Source organism: Lepidochelys kempii, chromosome 2, assembly GCF_965140285.1.
Source record: "Lepidochelys kempii isolate rLepKem1 chromosome 2, rLepKem1.hap1, whole genome shotgun sequence".
Lineage (NCBI taxonomy): Eukaryota > Metazoa > Chordata > Testudines > Cheloniidae > Lepidochelys > Lepidochelys kempii.
In genome coordinates, this window is record NC_136381.1 from 189925184 (window position 1) to 189944653 (window position 19470).

The following is a 19470-nucleotide window of genomic DNA, read 5'->3' on the forward strand; positions in this document are numbered from 1 at the left end:
CTCTGATTCCACTCATAATCAGGGTCCTGGCAAAGAACAAGAGAGACAAAGTGCCGGTTTTCGTGATCGCCCCGGCATGGCCTCACCAGCATTGGTTCGGCACGCTCATGAACTTGTCAGCGGCCCCTCCCTGGCCAACTGACCAGACCTGCTGTCAAAGGACCATGGTCAGCTCCTACACCCCAACCTCGAGTCCCTCCACCTCTTGGCATGGATGCTGTGTGGCTGAACCCAGAGGAGCGGGCCTGTTCGGAAGTCATCCAACAGGTCCTCCTGGGGAGTAGAAAACCCTCAACTAGACTGACTTAGCTGGCCAAGTGGATGAGGTTTTCCTCTGGGGGTCCGAACGTGGCATCTCTCCCTCGCGTTCTTCCATACAGGCTGTCCTGGACTACCTGCTCCATTTGAGGAAACAGGGGCTGGCGCACTCTTCAGTTGGAGCAGTGGTTCTCAAACTTTTGTATTGGAGACCCCTTTCACACAGCAAACCTGAGTGTGACCCCCCCTTATAAATTAAAAACACTGTAAAAAATATTTAACGCTGTTATAAATGCTGGAGGTGAAGCAGGGTTTGGGGTGGAGGCTGACCACTCGCAACCCCCCATGTAATAACCTCGTGAACCCCTGAGGGGTCATGACTCCCAGTTTGAGAACCCTTGTATCAGAGTGCATCTAGCGTCCATCTCCGCTTTTCACCCACCAATCCAAGGACAGACAGTGTTTTCCCATGACATAACGGTCAAGATTCTTGAGGGGGCTCAAGAGACTCTTCTTGTGGATATGGGTTCCTGTCCCACAGTGGGATCTTAACTTGTTCCTCTCTAGGTTCACTGGCCCGCCCTTTGAGCCGCTCAGTCCCTGCTCCTTTTCCCACCTGTTATGGAAGGTCATGTTCCTGGTGGCGGTGATGTTGATGTCAGAGAGATGGGTCTCTGAGATAAAAGCCTTGACCTCAGAACCACCGTACATGGTCTTCTACAAAGACAAAGTTCAGCTGCAGCCCCACCCAGCCTTCCTGCCGAAGTTGATATCCACCTTCCATTTAAACCAGGACATCTTCCGGTATTCTGGCCCAAACAGCACGAGACCAGTGAAGAGAGGGTCTTCACTCTCTGGATGTCCGAAGGGCCTTGGCTTTTTACTTAAAACGTACCATAAATCAACATAGAACATACCATAAATCAATGTTCCGTAAATCAACTCAGCTCTTCATCGCTATAGCAGACAGGATGAAGGGCCTTCTGGTGTCCTCACAGAGGATTTCCAGTTGATTCACCTCATGTATAAGGACCTGTTGCCACCTGGCAGGGGTTCCGCCACCACCAATTGTCAGAGCCCACTCTATGAAAGCTCAGGCATCTTCAGCGACCTTCCTGGCACATATCCCTATCCAGGATATCTGTAAAGCCTTAACGTGGTCCTCAGTGCACACATTCACTGCTCGTTATGCCATTACTCAACAGGCCAGAGATGACGCTGGGTTTGGCAGAGCTGTTTTGCGATCTACACGTCCGTAAACTCCTACCCACCTCTATTGGCACTGCTTGGGAGTCACCTAATATGGAATAGACCTGAACAAACCCTCAAAGAAGAAAACAGTTACCTTTTCAGTTAACTGGTGTTCTTCGAGATGTGTTGCTCATGTCCATTCCATATTAGGTGTGTGTGCTTGCGACATGCACCGGTGCCGGAAGTTTTTCCCTCATCAGTATCCGTAGGGGACTGGCTCTGGCACCCTCTGGAGTGGCGCCCGCATGGTGCGGTATAAGGGGCAGTGCCCCCCATCCCCCCGACAGTGGGGAAGGAGGGTGGGTTGTGGAATGGACATGAGCAACACATCTCGAAGAACACCAGTTACGGAAAAGGTAACAACTGTCTTTTCTCTTGTTTCTGGCCCCAACCTAAGGCTAGTTCATATGAGTTCGTGATAATCCCTTATTCTGCTTGAGAAATTTTTCTTAGATACCAAATTTCTGGTTTCTACAAGGCCTTTTGTGTGTTGCTTATTCTGCTGCCTGGGAGGGAAAGTGAGCAACTTCCTGTGACATCTCTCATTGTGAGGGATAGATGGTAGGAGTTACTCTGGTAAAACCCTTGACCTCTGAAGGATAACTTAGTTCAACTATCTGAGCAAAAAGATATGAGAGAGCTCCCAAATCTATTTCTGTCAGATCCCTCCATGCTGCAATACCTATTTCTTCTGCAAGATATCAGATTGACTGGAATTTATTAGGGCCGTCAAGTGATTAAAAAAATTAATTGTGATTTAGTTGTGCGATTAATCATGCTGTTAAACAACAATAGAATACCATTTATTTTGAATATTTTTGGATCTTTGCTACATTTTCAAATATATTCATTTCAGTTACAACACAGAATACAAAGTATACAGTGCTCACTTTATATTTATTTTTGATTGCAAATATTTGCACTGTAAAAAAACAAAAAAATTGTATTTTTCAATTTATCTCATACAAGTACTGTAGTGCAATCTCTTTACCATGAAAGTTGAACTTACAAATGTAGAATTATGTACAAAAAAAACTGCATTCAAAAATAAAACAGTGTAAAACATTAGCTCCTACAAGTCCACTCAGTCCTACTTCTTGGTCAGCCAATCACTCAAACAAACAAGGTTGTTTACAATTTGCAGGAGATAATGCTGCCTGCCTCTTGTTTACAATGTTACTTTCAGGTGACGTAAATAAGAAGCAGGCAGCTGTATCTCCCGTCAATGTAAACACACTTGTTTGTCTTAGCGATTGGCAGAATAACAAGTAGGACTGAGTGGACTTGTAGGCGCTAAAGTTTTACACTATTTTGTTTTTGAGTGCAGTTATATAACCAAAAAAAATCTGCATTTGTAAGTTACACTTTCACGATAAAGAGATTGCACTTCAGTATTTGTATGAGGTGAATTGAAAAATATTTTTTGTTTATCATTTTTATAGTGCATATATTTGTAATAAAAAATAATAATATAAAGTGAGCACTGTGCACTTTGTATTCTGTGTTGTAATTGAAATCAATATTTAAAATGTAGAAAAACATCCACAAAGATTTAATACATTTCAATTGGTATTCTATTGTTATAAGTGTGATTAATCATGATTAATTTTGTAAATCATGATTAATTTTTTTGAGTTAATCGCATGGGTTAACTGTGATTAATTGACAGCCCTAGAATTTATTATTTTAAAGGGACACTGTCAGCCAAAATAATGCTTTGGTCTGAAATTGTTGTACCTACTGTTGTTTCGAGAAATGTCTAAAATGAGTGACCCTGAAAGAAATTGCAGGAAAATAATGTATTTCACTTGGTTCACTTTGTACATTATCAGTTCTTTGCACATTCTCTGTTCCTCTGGTTCTACTGTATTTTGAGTTAATTTCTCTTATTTGTGGGGATCTTTCACATGCCATCAGGAAGCAGAAAAACAGTTTTTTAAATCACAAAATGTGGCAGCGGGACCTATAGAAGCTTTTAACAGCTTTAAATTCATATTTTGAAATTGACTAGATTCTAACTTGAGCCTCTCCCTTTAAATAAAGAAAGTACTTTGATTCAGTGAGTTACTTCATAAAAAATTAGGATGCAAAGCACAGAAATTTTCATGTTAATAAGTGAGATTCTTAGTACTGTTGGTGTCATATTTTAATTATTGTAATCTTTACGTGTATTTGCAGACTGTCTTACATCAGTGACAGCAGTGAATTTACTTACCAGACAGGAGGTTCCTGTAGTAATCTCTGCAAAATCAGATTTTGAGAACTATATTGATACTAAAATAGGTAAGTGACATTTAAAATACAAGAGCAACATTCAGGTTTTTCAGTTACTATTTTGGAATACCAGAACTGCTGCTGTAAACCTTTGAAGATAATGGCTGTCTTAGGGCCTTTAGAGGCCATATTCTTCTTAATTAAGGGAAAGAAAAGGTAGCTACGGAGAATTTGTTACAGGTCTGAATACAAAGAGACAGGGTAATATTTTTCTCTTTCATTACAATATATTATAAAAAATTAATAAAATTAAAAGCTGACTGTAGTGAGACCCCCAAGCTTGAAGACCTCCACATTTTCTCTTAAGAATTATAATACAAGACATGTGAATCTGAGTGTCTGTTTCTCACACATACCAAAACAGAACCACATCAATGTTTAATGTAAAAAATATTTGCCAAAGACCCAAACTCATAACAGTATAGTTTTGCTGTGCCTACATACAATAGAACCCCCCAAACAAGATAACTTAAAAATTGCCTTACTTCAATAATGTATCAAACCATCAATCCAAATTTGGCTTTATCTAGTTGTATTTGTTTTGATATCAATAAAATACAGAATGTACAGTAATTGTGTTTGATCATGGTCAGTACCATGAATGTACCATCCCCAGGGCTCTCAGCTCTGTCTTGCCTTGCTACTTCTCCTAGACTCTCTTCTGCTTTTTTCTTTGCACCTTGCTGCTTTTACGTCCTGGGAAGGATTAGCCTATGTGTGCTACCCTACCGGGCAGGACCAGGCTGGGTGGCACATGTGGAATATTAGCCCAAATGTGCAGCTTTCTGGAAAACAAGGGCCACTTCAGAGGTCTGATTGAACAAAAAATCAATAATAAAATACAGTGTTCCTTTTGGTGGGTTCTTTTTAAATCAGTTTTTAAGTTCATTATGTTCTCATAAACTGCTGAATTTTCTTAGAAATTCTTTAACAGAACAGTTATTAGAAAAAATGGATTGAATAAATCAAGTGATATGACTAGCCTACAAGCTGTGATAGTATGAGTTTCACAGCATGGGTTGGAACTCGTTAGCCCAATCATATAATAGACTGTATTATTATGCCCAGTTTAGAATCAGTAAAATGTAGGTGACTGATGTGAACTGTTAAAGTGAGAAAATTTTTTAGGTTGTTTTTACCTTCGTCTTATTTTCCTTCACAAAAAAATGTTTTAGATAGTCTTACAGAGCTGTAAAAGCTTAATACATGTTTGGAAGATGTATATGAACAAGTGTGGGGGAGGACATTGAGGAGGGAAGACAGAAGGGAACAAAACAAAGTGTGTCTTGGATCTTTTCAATTTCCTTGAGATTAAAAAAAACAAACAAAACATAGCTCAATTTGTCCTAAAAGTGTTTTTTAAAACCTTAAAGATTCCATTTATTGTCTTTCTCCTGTGTTTTCCGTCTTTCTCACTCAGTCAGTCAATGCCTTCCTTTTTGGTGTCCCCCTCTCAGCCTTTGCAAAGCCAGCCATGGTTACAAAGTCTTGTAAATTTTTAAAAAGAAAAGGAGTACTTGTGGCACCTTAGAGACTAACCAATTTATTTGAGCATAAACTTTCATGAGCTACAGCTCACTTCATCGGATGCATAATAAATTGGTTAGTCTCTAAGGTGCCACAAGTACTCCTTTTCTTTTTGCGAATACAGACGAACATGGCTGTTACTCTGAAACCTAACTTTTTAAAGGTATTCATCCTCTTCAAGATGTTTAGCAAACTTGGCTGTTTTATTTAGAGTCCAGATTTTCAAGAGTCTCCAAATTTGCACATTCAGAATTTTAGCACATACTTGTTTGTGTATGTATTGAGTTGCTTTGTACACACAAATTGCTTCAAACATAAAGTTTGAATGAATAAGTTATCTAAGGAAATTTCAAGATAAAGAAAGTCAATCTCCAGGCTGTTAATCTGGAGCTTTTTGTAAGAACTAAATTCAATAAAAAATTAGTTTAATAATATTGTCTGAGTATTGATCGGATATTTTGCTGCATCTTTATTAGTTTGGGTGTGGTATACCATCAGTATTAATATGACTTCCATATGTCATCTTCTTTATTGACTCCTAGTGATGATTTGGTATAATACAGTTCCTTTCAACATTTTTGTCAAGTAGTTCCACTTTAATCTCCAAGGAGTACGTAACTAATACGCCATTATATTTTTGGGAGCCAAAGTATATCAGAACTATTTCTGGAATAGGAGAAGCCAAATAATTGAGAATTCCTAATATTACTTTTGATGACAAGCCTTTATTTTGTTCACTGGCGTGTACTTTGGTCTTACGTATGCTGGATACCTCCCAGCTCTTCCCAGGAAATGCTGGATGCCAACTGTTGAGTTTTGATAAAGGACAGTGGCATTGTCCTCTTCTCTAAAGAAAAATAGACTAAAATGTGGGAGCTGCTTTCCTCTATTTGTGCAGCATATGGTAAAACCACCTGTGGTGGATTGAAGGGGGTTCTTAGTAAGATACCGATATACCATACTTTATTGAGGTTTAAGAATGGCAATAGGGAGCTTCTGCTGTGGAGTTTCATAGTGATTCCACATTTTGGTTTCCTTTTTGTTTGTTTGTTTTTTGTTTTGCATTAGTTATCTGCTTCTGTATTTCCATATATCGACACAGCTGAAATATTTAACACAATGGGCAGTTTTGTGGCTGAGTAAGGGTGTATGTTAAACAGTCTTTTGAATTCAAGTTTGTATTGTGATCATTCTAAGGTGGTTGGGGGGGGGGTGTGTTTGTTTTTTGCTTGTTTTGTTTTGAGAGCCTCTAGATCTGTAATGTCAAAAGTTGTTTCCAAGAATAGGAAGGAAAAAAGATAACCTGACATTTGGGTTGGTCAATAAATCTGCTGTTCTGGCTGATGGAGGCCAACCTAGTAATGCAAGCTTCTTTAAAAAATAGAACAAATGACCCCCCAAAATGAAAACAAACTAATGTAGAAAGATATACATCATCATGTTATATAGTATGTCAAACAACATATAATTAATATTTGAATATAAATATGTATGATAAAAATGGGGATTTCTTAGCTAACCCCCAGAATGCAATCCTTGTAGGTGAAACACAGCAGTTGCTGGACAGATTGCAGTCAGGCGGTAACATTGTGAACAAGGATTATTTTAAAATAATAAATCACTTTTTGATATTGGTAAGTTGCAGCAATAAAAAGAATTCTGTGGGGGTTAAAAAAGACTTATATTCAAAATGTGTGACTGTCCCAGGTAATAAGGCACAGTGGGAAAAGGTGTCATCGGTGGCCTTAAATATTCTGACGGAATGGCTTATTCTGACAGCAGTAAGAACTACTTTCTCTAGCTTTATTCTGAATGGAAGGTTGACATTACTCTGAATTGGAATTACTGGAGATGACTTTCTGATAGTAAATGACGAGATTTTAAAAAGAGGGGGCAGCAATGTTGAAGGACTTTGTCAAGTTAAGTCATTTTCTTTTTTAAAAAACGTTACCTTTATTTTTAGTAACACCTTCAGTTATTAAAATTGAAATTTTTTAAAACAACTAACTTAGTATGTATTTATGCTATTTGCTTAGCTTTTGCATTTCTCTCAATTTGGTAAATGAAAACAGATTAGTCAATTTCAGCTTTATTTTTAGTCAATTTCAGACCCAATCACTTTCAGGTTCTTCTGAGCTAGCACAGTGATAATGATTTTTGGGTTGTAAACACTATAAGATAATGTTTTGTTATAACTGTTGTCACTCAAATTTCACAATCGTGTTTTTATAAATTTTGTGAAATGTTGGCAAAATTTAACTTGCCAATGTCTTTTTAAAGCCATTGGAAAGAAGTAAATAAGTGCCAATAGATGAAAATATTTTCCTCAAAAAAATGACAAGGAGCAGCCAAGTTAGCCAGTTATGGAACTGATTTTTTCCCCCTTCCATGGATAGGAATTCCTAATACTAATCCAGAAGATGCTGCTGTCGCCCAGAATCTAGGTCTCTCTTTCTCTGAAGTCATTGAAACACTACCAGATGGTTTGGAGACCATAGTCAACTCCGGAGAGGTTGGTGCACTTGTACTGCATTTCTTTCTAAAGTACAGTGATAGTGCATACGAAAACCCACTACCTGGAAAATACCAAATATTTTGTTTTCAAGGCTTAGTCTTCAAAACTTTACATACATGAAAGAAGAAAAATGCTATAATAGTCTAAATTTTACAATAGAGAAGGAATAATAAATTCCGTCATGAAAATGTCTTGATGTTTTTTTCTGTTTTTCATTTACACATTTGTTCTTTTTTCAGGTTAAATGTTAATATATTAGTCCCCTTGGTTGTATTCACTGGAAATTATATTACAGGCTATTTGACAGCTTCATGGCTGTGTAAGGATGTAACTCTAAACTAACACTGAAGAGTTCTTGAGAGTCTGCAAGTATTAATCTGAGGAAGGGTGGATTGTTGTTCAGTAGGAGACAAGTTTTGTGTCTATCTAACTTGGGAGGGATATTGAGTGTTTAAAATATATGAAGAAGTGAAGTATAAAATCACCCAGAATGAATATGTGAGGGAAGGTCTGATTTACCACCTATACTCTTGCAATGTCTGCCTTGGAGTACTAATATACTGGATGCCTTGCAGTAAGGAGAATCCACCTTAACTGCAGATAACTGGCCAACAGAGGCCAGGAGTGCCGAACAAGCCCTTCCTCAGCAATGACCCATTCAGCCCATCAAGGGAGTGACCTTGATAGGCTTTCAAGGGAGACTTATCTAATCCTCATGACTAGAAGGTTGGTGACTGACATATGGGAAGCCTGGAAGATGAATGGGTGTGAAGCAGAAGACAAATGGGGAACCTTAAAAACGCTTGGAACCTCCGTCCCATCAGAGTTTGAGTGTTAGGTTTGTGTACAATGCATATGAAAAATAATATAATGGTGCCACTACAGCATTGTCAATAGTAGCATATATCAAATGTCTGTCTTTCTTTTTATCAGTTCACAGGCATGACTAGGCAGGAAGCTTTAAAAGCCCTAACCCAGCTGGCCAAAAATAAAGGAGTAGGTGGAGACCTAACAAGTGACAAGTTAAGAGATTGGTTAATATCGCGACAGCGGTACTGGGGAACACCTATTCCCATAATCCACTGCCAGACCTGTGGCACAGTCCCTGTGCCTTATGAGGATTTACCTGTGGAGTTGCCCAATATAACCTCCTTTACAGGAAAGGGAGCCTCCCCTCTAGAAACTGTCACAGAGTGGATGAACTGTTCATGTCCAAGGTGAGCAAATATTATATACTGTCCACTTGCTATAATTCTTCTTGTCGTAATATGGCCTGTTACTGTTTCTTAATATAAGCTCTTTTTCTGGATAAATACCTAGTGGAGGAAAAGTTGAGTGTTTTTAAGTTAGAGGAAAGAAAATGAGAAAAATAAAATAGTTTTTTCACCTTCTTCCTCTAGTTATTTATAGTACCGTTTACTTCATCGATTGCAAGATTTTTTTCTCTTTCAACAACAAAGTTAAAGCAAAGATTGTAGGGTATATTGAGTTTTCATTTGCTTTTGTTAAGGAAACTAACATATTGATCAATTAATTAACAAGTCCAACAACAGAGATAAGATGGTGCTATTGCAGTAGAATCTTATAAAGATTTACATGCCTGGTGCATTTTACATGTCAGCAAATAATTCAGGTTGAAGTAGTTAATAGGTGTATGCACTCATGGTTCAGATTTTGATCATACAGTTTGTTTCCCAGCTCTTTAAGAAGAAGCATGTAGTTCAGATTTAGAAAGATACAGATTCATTAGAGAAAGCAAGATGTCTCCAGAGCTGGTTGAGTATTGGGTACATTGGAGTTTGTGCTCAGCTTCTGCAGGGGGAGGGAAGAGAACCCGAGGAATCCCTGAGAGAAACCCTTTCCTTTCCAGGCATATAGTGAAACCCTGCTGTCAGCAGAGCTGGTCCAGCAAGCAGGGCATTGTCAGGCTATCGAGCAGGGCATTGTCAGGCTGTCATGCAGGAGAACCAGGGACATAAAGTGACGTTAAGGCTCTCTTCATAGCACAGAAACTGTAAATCTCTTACTTTGGAAGGTTAGAATATTAGCGTGATTCTCATTTGTAATTAGGTGGCTTACACAGGGCAGTTCTGTGGCTCACTGGAAACATGTTTGACTTGTTAATGATATACATTTTAAGTAAAAGAAAGACATACATCTACATATTTCTGCAAAGAAAATGTCATTTCAGGTAGGCTTTTTTAAACACTGCACAGTAACTTCTTAAGGAGTATGGATATTTCAAGGCAGTCTGACTAGATGAATTGTAATATTGAAGTAATGCTCTCAGCAATGTCTTCTAGTCTGAAATCCTTGACTCCTACTGAAATCTTTGTTGCTTGCACTCCAGGCTTTCCACTGATATAAATGTTGAAATGCATTTGTTGTGAAGAGGGAACACTAGTTCTGATCTCCTCTAGACTGTATACTCCATCTACATGCAGAATTTAATAGCTGGGATTAGGTGGATTAACAGGATGAATAGAGATGGGAAGCCGAGGTGGCTGTGGTTGTGGGCATACAGATGTGGAGTTCTGAAACTGTAACCAATCATGAGTGGAAGGCTGTGCATAATGACTTCACAGTAGTTAAGAATTATTCAGTGAATATGCAAATACCTGCTGTCTGCATCGCTAGCTGTAGGCTATCAGTAGCCAGAGTATAGTGGCTTGCATGCTGTCACTATGTTAAGAACATAAGAAGGCCAAACTGGGTCAGACCAATGGTCCATCTAGCCCAGTATCCTGTCGTCCGATAGCCAAATGCTTCAGAGGAATGAATAGAACAGGGAAACTTACCTAGTGATCCATCTTCTGTCATCCATTCCCAGCTTCTGGCCATCAGAGGTTTAGGGACACCCAGAGCTTGGGGTTGTGTCCCTGACCATCTTGGCTAATAACCATTGGGTGACCGGTCCTCCATAAACTTATTTAGTTAATGAGCTGTAGCCAACTAGGGTGCAGGGAATTGCATAACTGTTATGTAAAGTATCCCAGAAGTTGATAGGCTGAGACAATTCTGTTATAGTATAATACAATATTTATTTATTTTGTGATAAATATATTATCCTAGTCTCTGGGCACACGTGCAGTATTTAATATAATTGACTCTTTAAACTAAAAAGTCAACTAGAAACAAGATGCCTCCACTGCGGTTATCCCCTACAAGTAAAAGCTTGTTAAAAGAGATGGGCCTTGCACAGAGATCAGACTGGAGAGAAAATAAGTGGTGGTACTTCCCTAAGCTGTGCCTGCCACCCAAGCTCACTTACTCATGTTGCCAGAATGAGGCACCACTCAGGGTGAATTATACAGATATTCGTGTAATTGCCTCTCTGCTGTCTTATTTGTTTTGCTCAGTTAAAAATGAGTTGACAATGAATTATCATTGGTTTCAGAATTAGCATCCTGTTGAGATGAATGTTTGACTGTTTGCAAACTCAGGCAGATGTGATTGTATCAACTCACATTTGGTTCACATTTTGAAAGTTAACTCCACAGTTGTAAAGGCTAGAGACTTCTTTAATGGAAGTTTAGATTCTGGAGCATGAGATAGCAGTAACCAAGTGAAAATTCTGCGCTGCTAACCTGACACCACCACAGCAATCCAACCCCTTGCCTTGCACCGTGCATTTCAGGGTAGCAAACTTGGTTTAAGTCATCTGAGAAAGGAGAGGAAAGGTTTTCTATTAATCTCACTCAAACATAAGTCCTCTGATACTTACCTGTAAATACATGCAGCTCACATGCCTCAGGTGACCAGAAATACTGTAGCAAATACGCAGCGAGAGAGGTGGTGTCTTAGGTAGTCAGGACCCAAGTCACATAAAGGCTTTATAGACCAAAGACTCACCACACAGAGCAGTGACTAGGAAGCCAATGTTGCTGTTGAAGAGCTTGTTTAATATGCTGTCTATGGTTTACACTATCAAGCAGGCAGGCAGACTTGTGCTGTGCTAGCTAAAGCTTCCAAGCACAGTAACAGATTAAAGTTACAATTTTGTACGTGTTAAACAGCCAGTTGACATTCTTTGTGTTATATGTAGTGCACACAGGTTTGCAGCAGGTTGCAAAATTTCATTTGTATTATAAATTTATAATCATTTTTAGCAGATACATTCTTAAATACTGAGTAGTTGCAATAAATGCAAACACAGTTTTAAAAAAGTTTCCTCCTGCTGTTCATTTCCATAAGTAAATTATTTCTATTCATGGCGGAAGGAAAAATTGTTCCAGCTTTTAACTTCTCATTTTGAATCTGTTTTAGTCTGTACCTTCAATATACTACCTAGCTAATATTGATTTGTTCTAGCAGTAATCATGAATTAAAATATTACAATGACTGAGAAAGGCTTGATCCTTCTCAATGAAAACTGGAATTAAACTAAATTTGTTTTTCCTGGGAATAAGTGGAAATAATCAGGAAAAACAGACCATTTTATAAAACCAGAACCAGTGAAATGCAGTCTACCATACTCTTTTTCTACTGGAAGTGGTCATAAATGATTTATCTGATAGTACCAGACGAATGTGCTAGTTTTTGAGTATCTTTCTACCCTTCTATTTAATGGCAAAATACTTTTTCCTTTCTCTTGGACTTTCATAGGATTTGTTTTATTTCTTCAAGATGTGAAAAAAATCAGCATGTGATTTTTTTTTTCATCTAGGAGTGCTGAGAAATTTTTCTATTCCCCAGGTGCAAAGGACCTGCAAAGAGGGAAACAGACACCATGGATACATTTGTTGATTCATCTTGGTATTACTTGAGATACACTGATCCTCATAACTCTGATAGGTAAGGCATCCAAGCAGGTTGCAAGCAGGCCCATGGTCATATGGGTGTTCATGTAACCTGGACCTTTTTTACATAGCAGAAGTAGAAAGAAAAGAAAAAACAAACAGCCAGATACTCTAGTAGTTCTACCGTCTGCTGGGTGCAGCAGGATAGGAGACTGTCTGGGAACCTCTTTATGAGTTCCTGATTCTCTGCATGCTGACTGGCCCTATTCAGGTTAGAGTAGCCTTGGGAGCTGTTCTGAACTATGGAATAAGGCTATCAGCCCCTAACGGGACATGAAAGGGCTGAGACTGCAAACTCAGCTGGTGATCCACAGCTTTTACTCCTTATGCTGATTGCGTCCTCTCCAGCAGTAGACAAGTCTCTTATGTGTAGGGACATAAGGTGCTTTTCCGTCAACTAAGGCAGAAACAGCCAGTGTAACTTCTGTACTGTGGACAAAGCCTTTAATTTTCTCTTTGTTGTCACTGGTGTGCTTACATTCTGCCACTATCTTAAGAATATAGCTAACTGGCTTCTTCTGGGATTTATAGCAACACATTCAGCTGGCAAGAGCTGATGGAGAAGGAAAGAAGTGAGGAATCAAGCAATTTCCCCCAGAGACCAAAATTAAGAAAACCACCAATCTGTGCTAGCCAGAGTCGTGCTAATTTAGGTCCAGAGCTTAAATAAAGTATCATCATAGTGGCCTATTGCCATGTTACTACTTCAGTTAAATACAGTATTACAAAAGGAAACACTAGATATGCTATGCATTAATGACTATAAAATAGGGCAGCGTGAGAGATAGACAAAGTTATTTATCTGTTTACTTACTCCATCTTCTATAATGCTAGCAAAGCTGATTGTGCCCTGGAGGTTCTGTCACACCCAGCATTATAGCAGGCTGCACAAAGGCTGACTCAACAGTCCAAAATGTATTTTCTATACACTGTTCAGATTAGATTGCTGTCTGCAGTTGCTGGACAGCCAGCCTATGATTACTGTCTCTCGAATATTTTATGAGCCGTTCTGTAGGCAAAAGGCTAGCCATAAATTAGATAAGAAGTATCACTGTTTGGGTTACTAAGTCTTCACACAGATATATACGGAAAGCATCTGATAGAATGGCTTCAGTGTGTCCAGCGAATTGTAGTACAGTATGTGATGATCCTGTGATAGGCAAACCCGGCTGTTGGGATCTGTCTCGTTTTACATGCCAAGGTTTCTGATTTAGACTCTGACCTCCATGGGGTACGGGAGAGACACATTTTGTTAAAAATTGTTGTCTACTTTAAATAATAATAATAATAAAAAAAAGACCTGGTCAGTGGGTCTTTTTCTAAGACAAACTCAATCATTAAAACCATTTACACGTTTGTTTTGGTTAGGTGATTTTTATCTGACATGAGATACAAAGACATCCACTTGCTTCTCGTGGTGGGGGAGGAAAAGGAGTTGTTGAAGAGTTTTGGTTATAAAGACTTGGGGATATGAAGAGGGTTCCATTTATTGGTCTTAGTTGTCTTTCTCTGACAGGTGGTGCTTGTGCCCTGAGCTCAGTCTGGGTGTATATTGATATACCATTAATTAACATCTTTGGAATAAATTAATTAAATTATAGAAATAATATATTTTAAATAGAACTGGACCCAAAACAACATTCTGAACAGGATTAATAGCTCAAACTAAGGCCTTGACTACACATGAACTTTAACTGGTTTAGTTAAACCGGTGCAACCCCCTTCGTGGACACTCTCATTTCTCTTCAGCTTAACCGTGTTCTCAGTGGACATGAATTAAATTGAAATAAGCCTGATTTATACTGAAATAAGAGTGCACACTTAGCATTTTGCACAGGTTTAACTAAATCAGTTAAAATCATATCTTTAGGCCAGGTCTGTGCTATACAAAGTTTTATCAGCATAGCTGTGTCAGTCAGAGGTGTGAAAAAACCGTACCACCCTAGCCAATGTAGCTATGATGTGACAAAAACCCCAGTGTAGATGCAGCTGTGCCAACAGTAGAGTGTTTCTGTCAGCAGAGCTAATATCATTCCGGGAGGTGGTGTTACTATGCCAATGGAAAACTTCCTCTGTTGGCATCTGCTGCGTCTACACCAGGGGGCTATGCAGATATAACTGTACACCCAACACATTTGTAGTTTAGATAAGGCCTGAGTTAAACAACATGTAGGCAAGCCCTTATTTTTATTCGTAAAACTCCAAACATCAAATCTGGACACAATGAACTTAAGAAAAGCTCAGATCTGCCTTTTGAAACTTTATGTACTACGGTGTTGAGATTTGGGTTTGTGACTAGTTACATTATAGACATGTGAAGTCTGATCCAGGGTTTTATTCCAGTCTCATCTCTAACTAAGGAAGCATAACTAATGTATAACACAATAAAATCACAGTTTTGATACAAGTTGGTACATTTGCTAAAGAGTGGGACTATAAAACGTGCCCTGAAGAGACATCGTTATTTGAAGTGATGTAAACCAAAACAGTATCTTTGAGATTTCAGTTTACGATGCCCTAAATGAATATTCTGAATATGCTTTTTAAACACTTTAATAAATGTCATGCTGCCCTCTAATGGTGGCAACACAAACCTTCAATTTTAAATAAATAAATGAAATCATTCCGATATATTTTAAATTGGTTTATTGTTATATATTTTGGAGAGTAATATATAGCCATGTATATAAATTTTTATATATTTTCCCCCACAAAATATCAATTTGTAACTACAAAAGACTAGAACAGATAACCACAACCGAGTTATGAAAGTTCCATAGAAATCAGGCAAATATTTCCATAGCATTGTTTTAGTTTTAGGTGATACATGTGAAGTCATAGTCATACATCTAAGATATTATATGTAAATCATATTCTAGTGGATCTTTCTCTATAGCTTTTAAAAATTCTCACACAGATTTCTGCAATTTAATCAAGTCAAACATTGCTTTTTAAAAATAAGGAATTAAGCCAAAAGCAAAATTAATAGAATGTAATTTAAGATGCACATGCAGCTCACAGTGAACACCTATTTCCAGTCAAGTCTTATTGGAGCTGTTCCAGTAAAGCTGTTTTTTCCTTTTGCTTTATACTTAATGTATACTTTCTGTTACTTTGTGTTTTAGGCCCTTTAATAAAGCCTTGGCCGACTACTGGATGCCTGTGGATTTGTACATTGGGGGAAAGGAGCATGCAGTTATGCATTTATACTATGCTAGATTCTTGAGCCATTTTTGCTATGATCAAAAGATGACCAAACACAAGTAAGCATTATTAGATTTCTATGAAAAATAATTCAAGCATCAGTCGCAGACTGCATCTGGCACCCACAGGCATCAATGAAATTTTATAGAGCTAGAAGAAGCTGAGGTACCAATATTATTTTCAATGGTATATTTTACATTTCATTCTCTGAGCCTGAATTTTCTTCCTTCTCAAGTTTAGCTAAATGATCAGTTTCTTACAGTCTGTATTGCATTTGTTGTTTGTGTACATATATGTCTCGTGAATATTCACTGGCTCAGGGCACTAGTAGTAAAAGTTTGCCTTAGGCCCTCATCCTGCAGAGAATTACACACGTTTAACTTTATGCACTGTGAGTAGAGCCATTAATTTGATCATGCTTAACTTTATGCACTGTGACTAGTCTCATTAATTTAAATGTAACTATTTATTAGTATTCATTGTGGAGAGTTAAGCACTTGCATAAGTCTTTGCAGGATTGGGGATAAAAGTATAAAATAGTTCCGGATAATGTAGTATTCTGCCTAAATCCTTTGGAAATGTTTTTGTTTTTTAAATCAAAGGAACTATTTTTACCTGATAGCAATTTTAAATTGTATTTCCTTTAACCAGCAGATGGAGTCATCCCAACATTGTTCCTAGAGTGAAACCCTTTTGAGCAACAGGAGAAATTCAGGTTTCAGAGTAGCAGCCGTGTTAGTCTGTATCAGCAGAAAGAACGAGGAGTACTTGTGGCACCTTAGAGACTAACAAATTTATTTGAGCATAAGCTTTCATGAGCTACAACTCCATCGAAATTCAGTACTGATTTGCATTTGTTTATAAGCACTGCCTTCTCCCCCAGATCCTTTCACAAGGATGAGCATTTCTGATTTTGGGCATTTCTCCGTCCTCCTGAAGTCTCCCACTACACTCAAATATGTTTCCTTTTTTCTTTTTCCCCGTATATGGTAAAGTATTTTGTACTACATCTTTGAACCTCTCGCCCTGTAAACAAACTGCAAATGCACATTCCTACATTTAACTTTTATCAACATGGCCTGAACTAACACTGTGTCATGAAAAGACAAGCGTTCCCTGAAATATTACTTCCAGTTGAGACAGTTACCCAGGGTTTGATGCTCTGATTATTTAGTTAATGTTCCCATATTTGGTAAAATATGGTAGTTATTTAAATGTCTGTTTTAAATTAAAAAGAAAGGCATACATATTGGGGGAGAAAATTAATTATTTCATTTTTCACCTTTTTGTAATTTTTTTTAACTGTTTTAATTGATGGTCTGGGAGGACTTGCTCTCCTGAAATAAAGAGCAAAGATTCTTGAACTCTCATCTTATGATTAGCTTGGAAAACAATTATTTTAGGATTAGATCACATCTTTTTTTAAGATGTTCTCTTGTTCTTATGATGGCAGAATCTGGTTGCAGCTTTTGCACTTTAAGTGCCTTTAATTTATTGAAGGCAATTGAGTTTGTCAGGTGGGCTATGAAATACAACTTGGAAAGTGCTCATAAAGACACTCAGTGTTATTCTGTTAAATTAGGTAGTTGTCAAAACCAAGGTTAATAGTAGGGGTTATGTAACTAACATGTAGAGGTTTCTAAGTTTACCCTTATCCCACATGTGCCTACTGTGGGATTCTTGTACCTTCCTCTGAGCTGACTGGTGCTGGCGACTGCCAGAAATACAACACTGGACTCTCTCTGATCCACTATGGTAAATCCTATGTTCCTGTGCTGTGGGAACACTCAGAAAGAGGACCTAGGTTTGTAAAAGAGAAGGCATTTGTTCAAACATGAATATTTGAGTGACAGAAAAATGGATGCAGAAAGTGACTGATCAGATCGCTTTATTCATAAATATCCTCCCCACCCCCACAATTAAAGTTTCTCTTTAAAATATCCTTTGACTTTTGCAGGTGACAACTGTTTCAGTTGTCAGTGTGACATTCTTCTTTCATTAAATAATTGTCTAACTAAGTTCAGCCTCTAAAGCTTACTGTAAAATGTGCTTTTGACAGCTATTTTCAACAGACAGGTTTCCTTTTCCTTTCATCCTCAGGGAGCCTTTTTATAAACTCTTGGTTCAAGGTCTTATCAAGAGTCAGACATACAAACTAACAACAACAAGCCAATATCTGAAGAGAGAGGAAATTGATCTCACTGGTAAGAGACCGTATGGGATGACCAGCACAGGTGCATCCAGAAAAGTCAAGGGCTAGTTCAGTGAAAAAGGATGTACAAGTCATAGTGTATGGAAAATTCATCAGTGAGGAGTGAATTCTTGTAATCATTAAACCGGAGATTGACTTTTGTGTGTGTTCTGGACTCACATGCTTAATGCTGAATACACATACAGAGAAAATACTACTCCATTGCCTGTAACCATTATCAAACACAGTATTTCTGCTATATTTGTTTTTACTTAAGTCTGGTCTATGTCCAAAAATGACTAAAAGTGAGTATCTTATGGAGGCCATTCACTAGCCCATGTGAAAGGAGTCCATTCATAGTACACTGATGACTGCATTACAAAACCATTAGCAGAGTCGACACCATTGTTGGCAATCTGAACAGATAAGATCTAGACAGAATGGGCATAGAATGAACTTCTCTCCAATGCTTACATACGATCCTTGCAAAGCAGTTTAAGAACATATACATTTGCTACTGCCTGTGCTATACTTGTACTTTGTATAAAAGACAGAATTTGTGTGCATTAGGGAAATCTGCATTGGTGTAGATGTACACCAGTGCAAACTCCCCATGTAGATTGATAAAGTGGTGCTTGCAGCGATGTGATTTATCCTAGCTGAAACCTGCAAACTTGCTGTCTATAAACATCCAAAGATGGAATCAAGGTAAATTTGCTCCAGTGCAAGTGGCATATTACACCAGTACAACACATCTGCGGAGGAGGTTTGCATTGAGATAGCTACACTAATGCAAAAATCCTGATGCATTAGATTTAGCTTCCATTAATACTGGATTTAGCTTTATAAAACGGAAGAAATTTTCTCCTGTGTGATGGAAACTTTATAATGTTACTTCAGTAAAGAGATGAAAGTAAAAAAGTTTTTTGTCTTACTCTCATAATTTGTTTTTTTTTTCTTTCAGTTATATGAGGTTATCAGAGAAGGGATTAGAAATAACCTAGTATTAAGTTCTGCTGCTTCAGATGTTTGTAGAACCAAATTAGTTATTATTGTATATGTTCTATATATTTAGGGACTGAACCAGTTCACATAAAAACCAAAGAGAAGCTGCAGGTTACATGGGAAAAAATGAGTAAATCCAAGCATAATGGGATAGATCCTGAGGAATTAGTAGAGCAGTATGGCATTGACACTATGCGACTGTATATTCTGTTTGCCGCCCCTCCAGAACAAGACATCTTGTGGGATGCAAAAAGTAAGTCAAGTTGTTTGGATTCTTTCCTCCTCTTGGTTTATTTCTGTTTGAAATACAGTTTGCTGTTTGGGATTTGGAGAATTGAATGTGAACAGCTGATGTAATAAGAAGATTACATTGGCTGTCTTTCTAAAACGGGACCTTTGTTGGGATAAAAGATACTTTTGTTAGTTATGTATGTATTTAACATTAA

General features: G+C 38.0%; 1 protein-coding gene across 4 annotated transcripts in view; it reads left to right on the top strand.

Annotated features, from left to right (window-relative positions):
- LARS2 (leucyl-tRNA synthetase 2, mitochondrial) overlaps positions 1-19470 on the top strand; it is a 110533-nt gene that overhangs the window by 66654 nt on the left and 24409 nt on the right. For 2 of the 4 annotated variants that reach the window (XM_078851730.1, XM_073333148.2), the window contains 7 exons: positions 3688-3792; positions 7707-7822; positions 8759-9042; positions 12521-12619; positions 15750-15887; positions 17929-18032; positions 19095-19277. In XM_078851730.1, the coding sequence (XP_078707856.1) occupies positions 3688-3792; positions 7707-7822; positions 8759-9042; positions 12521-12619; positions 15750-15887; positions 17929-18032; positions 19095-19277 (1029 nt within the window). The remainder of the gene's footprint in view (positions 1-3687; positions 3793-7706; positions 7823-8758; positions 9043-12520; positions 12620-15749; positions 15888-17928; positions 18033-19094; positions 19278-19470) is intronic. The other 2 variants (XM_073333149.2, XM_073333150.2) reach the window with 2 other exon arrangements.